Source organism: Buceros rhinoceros, unplaced genomic scaffold (assembly GCF_000710305.1).
Source record: "Buceros rhinoceros silvestris isolate BGI_N320 unplaced genomic scaffold, ASM71030v1 scaffold1888, whole genome shotgun sequence".
Taxonomy (NCBI): domain Eukaryota; kingdom Metazoa; phylum Chordata; class Aves; order Bucerotiformes; family Bucerotidae; genus Buceros; species Buceros rhinoceros.
This window is the reverse complement of record NW_010424887.1, coordinates 25,729-32,869: the sequence shown is the minus strand read 5'-3', so window position 1 is coordinate 32,869 and position 7,141 is coordinate 25,729. Positions and strand designations below refer to the sequence as shown.

General features: G+C 46.8%; 1 protein-coding gene across 1 annotated transcript in view; it reads left to right on the top strand.

The window, feature by feature from the left end:
* LOC104497648 (tenascin-like) overlaps nucleotides 1-7,141 on the top strand; it is a gene marked incomplete at its 5' end in the record, with an annotated part of 36,551 nt that overhangs the window by 28,763 nt on the left and 647 nt on the right. The window contains 6 exons of the mRNA XM_010140924.1: nucleotides 572-705; nucleotides 1,674-1,806; nucleotides 3,659-3,810; nucleotides 4,712-4,808; nucleotides 5,476-5,637; nucleotides 6,878-7,041. Of these exons, the coding sequence (XP_010139226.1) occupies nucleotides 572-705; nucleotides 1,674-1,806; nucleotides 3,659-3,810; nucleotides 4,712-4,808; nucleotides 5,476-5,637; nucleotides 6,878-7,041 (842 nt within the window). The remainder of the gene's footprint in view (nucleotides 1-571; nucleotides 706-1,673; nucleotides 1,807-3,658; nucleotides 3,811-4,711; nucleotides 4,809-5,475; nucleotides 5,638-6,877; nucleotides 7,042-7,141) is intronic.

Here is a 7,141-nt window from a genome sequence, read left to right as displayed (position 1 = left end):
TTCCGATCCCACCTGGCTCCCATTTCTCAAATACCACAAAGTCAGCCAGCACGTCGTGCTTTTTTTACTAGAAACCTGAATGTTGGTAGTATTTGCACCACCTTTTCTCTGGTTGGTGTGACTGATCCAGAAGGTAGTTTGCTGTCACAAATTTCACAGATTCTCACACAAAGCACGAGCAAGAGCTCATCTTTGGGCACTGATATTGGGGTATCAATGCTGAAGATGTCCAGTTGGTTTCCTGCGAATATGTAAATACCAATCTGCCTTCTTGTGTGCAATAACAAAAGGAATGATTTTGTTTGAAAAGACATTGCAATGCAACTGCTTATAAGCTAAAGCGTGCGACACAAGCCAATATTTTAACTTACATGGAATAAATACCTGTATTTTAAAACTTCCAATGGGAAAATTGCTTTTTAATCACAAAATCCGGGTTGAAGTATTTTTTAATTTCAAATTTCTGGAGAGAAAATGTTTGCTTTTCTGGCCTGTCTAAATACACTGCCCTAAGATAGCCTGTGTACTGAACTCCATACAGATGTGGTTGTAACTGGTCTGTTGTCTCCTTCAGGACTGGATGCTCCGAGAGATTTAAGTGCCCCTGAGGTTCAATCAGAAACAGCGGTGATAACCTGGAGGCCTCCACGTGCTCCTGTCACTGGTTATCTCCTGATCTACGAGTCCGTTGATGGCAGAGTCAAGGTAGAGCACTTGTAACCAAACCAGAAGGGCTGTGCCTCAAAGCTGGGCAGTAGAGATGTTCTGCAGTGTCCAGCAAGGGAACAAAATCACATGCCTTAAGTCAAACATTGTAAAACACTGAGTACCAGTTTCAGGGCTAGCTTGAACACAGAGGCATTTAAAACCTGCCTCAGTACTTGTCTGTGCTATATCCTGAAATGAAAGCTCAACGGCAGCCTGAATGTCATGTCTCCACCACACGGATGAAAGCACGAGCAAACATCTTCCCTCATCCCAAACCGCATCATGGAACACTCACACACCCCAAGGAGGGGGATTCCCCTTTCTAAGCTCAGGCGAATCCAGCCCTGTGCAAGTGAGGTGTCCAAGGCAGGATGCAGCGCCTTTCAAAGTGCCTTTTGCTCTCCAATAATTGTCTTAGGTTTCTACATAACTAGACTACATTAGATGCTTAAATTTGAATGAGGTGAATCCCAGCAAAAATATCAGATAATTCTGGATGCCCAGCCTGGTGCATCAGGAAGGGTTCTGCTTTTCAAGAAGGCACATTCACTAAGCATAAAAATTCAGCCTTTTAGTCACAGAAAACCATCCTTTTGCAGATTGGAGTATGTATTTCCTTGTCTTAAAAGATGATTCACCTCAATGTTTTCTGAGTTTCACAGAGGCATCTCTACAATGTATTTGTTCAAGGCATGTAAACATTTTTGTTCATTTGCTTTTAAACCACACAGCTTATACATATTGATTGTAAACATTCGCTTTCAGGTGACTTTCCTCAGCCTTCTCAAGAAAGTGAGCTTGATAAAATCTTGGGGGAAGAAAAGGTTTATATTAAATAATTTAGATGGTTAAAAATACCATAAATGATTACCATAAAAATTAATGTGACAAACTAAAATACGTAATAGTTCTGCTCACTATGCTTTTCTCACTGAGATTTCCCTATATTATTTCTCCTCCCATAGGAAGTTATCCTAAACCCCGAGACAACTTCCTACAGCCTGATGGAGCTGAGCCCATCCACCCAGTACACGGTGAAACTCCAGGCGCTGAACAGGTCCCTGAGGAGCAAAATAATCCAGACTATTTTCACCACAAGTAAGGACTCTAGAGTATGTGCACCACTGCGCTCAGGATGGTGCTGAGCTCTGCAATAAGCAGACCCAGACCTCATGGAAGATTTTTTAATCCAATTGTCAGTAAGCTCTTCATTCACTTGTAGCGTCGGTGCAAAAGTCCCTGTTCTTTCTTCCTGAGATGTAGTGTCGTCAGGCTGGTGGGCTGAAATTATTTTCTTTATGTCCATCCCCATCACCTCTACAGACCTCTCTCTGGAGAAACATCCTGCCTTTCCTCTATAAAATATCAAAAGGAACATTACTCTTGAACATCCAAACTGATACCCCGATGTACCTCTGTGCTGAGGTACAGCAAGTGGCTAAAAGAAATCAGTGTTGAAGCAAACCACACACACCAATCAGTTCAGTCTAGTCCGAGGAGATGAATTTCTCCCCAGCCAGCTGAGTGCAAGGACAGCTTGAGTGCTCAGAAGGTCACTTCACAGCTGACACTGACAGAAAGGAAGTGGTTTGGGATTAGCCGGGAAGCCCTGCCTGTCGTTTGTCTCGCTCTTCACGGTTCCCAGCCATTCAGACCCAGCAGGACCTTCATTCATTTCCATTCTCCCTTCTGCCACTTGCACCACAGAAATGCTAATAAAAGTCACACAGCTGCAAGTCCGGTTACAGTCTCCTCTGATCCTCCTCGAGCAGAGCAGAATGAGCTCCATCAACAGTCCACAAACAGACATAGGAGAAGAATTAAATCTGGCTGTATTTAAGTGACCTTTGGCAAATTGACCACAAGCCCGAATGGGCTGCCTCCACCCACACCAACCCAGCTCAGGCTCATTCAAGTGAGCAGCTCTCTGTACTGCCATCCGTGAATCTGAACGTGCCAGAGGGACCCAGGGCACAGAAGGGAAGGAGGAGCTGGAGAAACGCATGGCTGGGAGACTAGGGGATGTCGAAGGTCTTAGCTGGGAAATACAGAGCTGCGAGGGGCTGTTAGAAAAGCTTAAGCCTGGCCTTATCTCTACCCATGCATTTGTGTGCTAGTAAGTGCAAGGGACACATTGAAGTAGCTCCCTGCAGAGAGCTGCGGTTCTCCAGATGCCAAAGGTGATGCAAGTTCTCTGCAGCTGAGGCACAGGCAGGATGTGCAACACACTGGAGAGGAGCAACAGCCGCTCCGTCAGCAGCCCCAGTTGAAAACTCTCCAGGGCACACCCAGAACATCGCTTAATTAGACCACTGGCTGAAAAAGTTAATGGCCTAAGTGAATTTAAAAAGAAGAAAAGAAAAGCTTTTTTAGGGGTTAGAAATAGTTCTGACTGCAATGGTGCTGTTAGCTGGTTGTCAGAAAGAAATGCTTAATGACAGTTCTCTCTATTTTCAACTGCTGGGCTTTGCTTTGGTTTTTTTTTTTTTTAAAGTCTAGTTTTAGAATATATTTAATATTGTTCTTGCTAGCAAAATATTCCTAATTTATTTCTTCTTGGTTGTAGGCCTCTCTTTGTATTTTCCCCTCCCTTTTCTGTCTCACAATTGGAGACTGGCAGACTTGGTTTACCCCAAAAGCTGCTGTAAACAGAGCTCGTGCCATACTGGAGCTGGAGGATGCACTCCCGTGAGAGCAGGGAGTCGTTACCTGGCATTCACAGCACTTTCAAAAGTGTGGACAAATGTGCAAAAGCACATTCAAAAGAAAAATTTACATCCTTTGCTGTTCACAGTGAACCTTCTGTACGTAGGATCACAATTCCAAGCCCGTTCCTGGGCTCTGTATTTGGCTGGTCCATTGACCCACAACAGATTTTCACAAATATTCAACAAGTTCCCTGTAATTGCGGATTTCTTGACAACTGCTTTCTCTTTCCTTGTGTGTGCAGCTGGTCTTCTCTATCCTTACCCTAAAGACTGCTCCCAGGCTCTCCTGAATGGGGAAACCGCCTCTGGGCTCTACACAATCTACCTGAATGGGGACAAGACTCAGCCACTGCAAGTCTTCTGCGACATGAGTGAGGACGGAGGCGGATGGATTGTGAGTAAGAGGGAGAGGACCCGCGCCACCTTCATGTGCATCTGCTGGTGCTAAGGGCAGGGGCAGCAGATCCATCCCTGCTCATCTGTGGCATCCTTCATGGTGCTCTATTATCAGAGCAGGGCTGACTTGTCCGTATGTTTGGGGATTTTATCCTGGGTAGGACTCCTAGGTGCCTAGAACAAGGTTACCAGCTCTTTCTGTAGTTGGACAAGAGAGGTGTCTCCAGAGGGTGGGTCACACCAGTGGTTTCAGCACCTGGGAAAAGCACTGACCTCTCTCCACGGGCTGTAGGGGATCAGATATGTACCTTCTAAATAGCTGATTAGGTTAGAGGAGTGGACTGACTATTTGAATGAGAGACAGTGAAGGAGGTTAAAGCACAGGCCAGAGAAAACGTTTGTCCAGCAGCCACGTGCCATGGTGGCTGGCCAGGCTTCCCAGGCCGTTATACAAGGGACACATGCCACTCCGACAACAAATGGCTGGCAATAAAAATGCAGCTCTCTGTACTGCCATCCGTGAATCTGAACGTGCCAGAGGGACCCAGGGCACAGAAGGGAAGGAGGAGCTGGAGAAACGCATGGCTGGGAGACTAGGGGATGTCGAAGGTCTTAGCTGGGAAATACAGAGCTGCGAGGGGCTGTTAGAAAAGCAGAGAGCGGGAACTGAAAGGCCACATCATGCAGGGGAGCCTGGGAACCAGAGACTAGAGACCTAAAAAGAGCAAGGAGCACTGAACAGCCTTGGTACCGTTCCGTGACGGCAGCGAGTCTGCCGCTTTGGGCGGTAGGGGCAGGGGAGCGGCAATGCCAAACTCTGCGGTTGTGAAATCCTCGTCACTAGCGCTCTGCCCGTGACAGGCTGTCTGTCGTAACCCTCTGGCATGTGGTGGTTGTAGGTGTTCCTGAGGCGTCAGAATGGAAAGGAAGATTTCTACAGGGAGTGGAAGAGTTACGTGGCTGGTTTTGGAGATCCTAAGGAGGAATTCTGGATAGGTAAGTGGTGAGAATTTGTCTTTTTAAAAAAAGAAAACACAAATACAGTCCAAAAGGCTACAAGAGCTGCTTTGAAGCCTCCGTTTAGTTGGCAAGAGAATTTGTAATGGGGAGGATGTTCTGGGTGAATGAGGCTGGGGACAGCGGGGGAGATCGGAATTGCCAGGTCCAAGTCAGTCCCTGCAGCCGCAGTTCACAGATGTCATGTTTCTTGGGTCACCAAACACACTAAACCAACTCTCACTGGCGTGGTGTGAGGAGTCACAAGGTAACCTGAGAAGAACTGCAACCTTCTTCCTGTACTCGTAGGACATCCCCAGCAACAAAAGCGTGTGACTCAAAGAAACAAAGTGGGGAAAACACAAGTAAAAAGCAAATTTTCAAAGATTCTGGTTGTAAATGAAAGACAATGATGATGACACAGCACAACTTGCATTGCTTTCCCCAAAGGACTACCGCCTACTGTGATATGAAAGGGAGAGGTTGTTACCCAGCAGCCTGTTTTTATCTATCAGGTTTTGTGCTCACACCACCCCACAGCTGGAATAGCTCCCTTTCTTTACACCCTGGTGTATCTGCACAGGCCAGTGTGACCCCTGTATGGGATAACATGATGGCAGAGGAGTAAACACAGGGAGACAAATGAATCATTCATTTATGTCCACAGGTCTGGAGAACCTCCACAAAATCACTTCTCAGGGCCAGTACGAGCTGCGCGTTGATCTACAGGACAAAGGTGAGACAGCGTATGCTGTCTACGACAGGTTCAGCGTTGGAGATGCGAAGAGCAGATACCGGCTGAGAGTGGACGGGTACAGTGGCACGGCAGGTGAGATGGAAGAGTCTCTTTTTCCTTCTGATTTGCAATCTACTCCCACATGGCTCAAGGTAACTGTGAACATTGCAGATCAGTGTTGCAGCAGCTTGTGTATGTTAGGTATTTGAAAGTATGAAAATATCAATTTATATATCAATATATTAGTGTTTTATGTTTCCATCTTAAATCCTCCAGTCATTGAGGTGCTGCATTTTCTGGCACTCCTATGGCAGAATATAACCAAGTGTATTAAACAGCCATACGTCTCATTTGGCCAGTGCTTGACAAGCTGATAATAGCTTGGCACAGCCTCATCTCTTGTGGAATGTGCAGCAAAGTTCTACTGTAACACAACTTGTAATTTTGCTGAACGAATCATCTGCCTTTTCTGATCGTACTGGGTCACACCCCACAGCCTGCACTGGGTCCTCTGCATGGGCTTCAGAGATAAATCCAGCTCCACGGGTTGTCTTAAAAAGAGATCATTTCATCCTGCTTTTGACCTGTGCATAAAACAGACCTCGGGGATGTGTGTGTATGGACTCTGCCCCGTGACCATGCCGTGACCTTTATGCACAGCCTATGGGGATGCAGACAAAGGATATGCAGCAGAATTAATGCCTATTTAAGGCAAACACACTAGTACAGAGGAGTCGTAGCTGCTGCACCTAGTAGCGTTCAATCCTACTCGTTCATAAGCATCCAGGTCTAAGATGAGCGGATGGAGTAACGCAGCTGCTGAGGCACGAATGTGAGCTCTGCTGCTCCTCTTGCAGCCCTCTGTAAAAGGCACCCAGCCCCCGGGAGGGGAGTCAGCAGTAGGCAGCCATCTCTCTCTCTGTGTTTCTGGCTAAAGGGGGTGGGGAGCTGTGCTGCGTGGACCAGCTAAGTGTGGAGACTCCTTTGGGCTTGAGTTGCTCCTCGTGGAGGTCTCTTGGACCTGGTTTGTCCACACTGCCTTCTGTACAGGGCCAAACCCCAGTTTTCAGCAAGAGTCCAGAAGCTGAGCTGCATAAAAAACCCAATAAGTTGGGGATTAGAGACCACCTGGAAAAATATTTTGATTTGCCTCCAACAATAAAAAAATTGTGTACTTTCTTCTGCACCAAAACAAGGCGGTTTTCAAAGGCTCACACAGGCTTTACAGCTGGCTCAGGGCACAGCCCAGCCATTTCTGCAGAGCTCTCACCCCCGTGTAATCCAAACCAGGCAAACCACGGACCTTGCTCTTCCTTTTGTCTCCTCCGTTCAGGTGACTCCATGACGTACCATAACGGAAGGTCCTTCTCCACTTATGACAAGGACAACGATTCTGCCATCACCAACTGTGCTTTGTCGTACAAGGGTGCATTCTGGTACAAGAATTGTCACCGAGTCAATCTGATGGGCAGATATGGTGACAACAGCCACAGTCAGGTGAGTTTGGTGGCTGAAGGCTTCCATAGCACATTAGAAGAAGGGGAATTGTGTTTATGGACCTGTCTGGTGTTTCAGCTGGCCAGACATTGGAGCACCA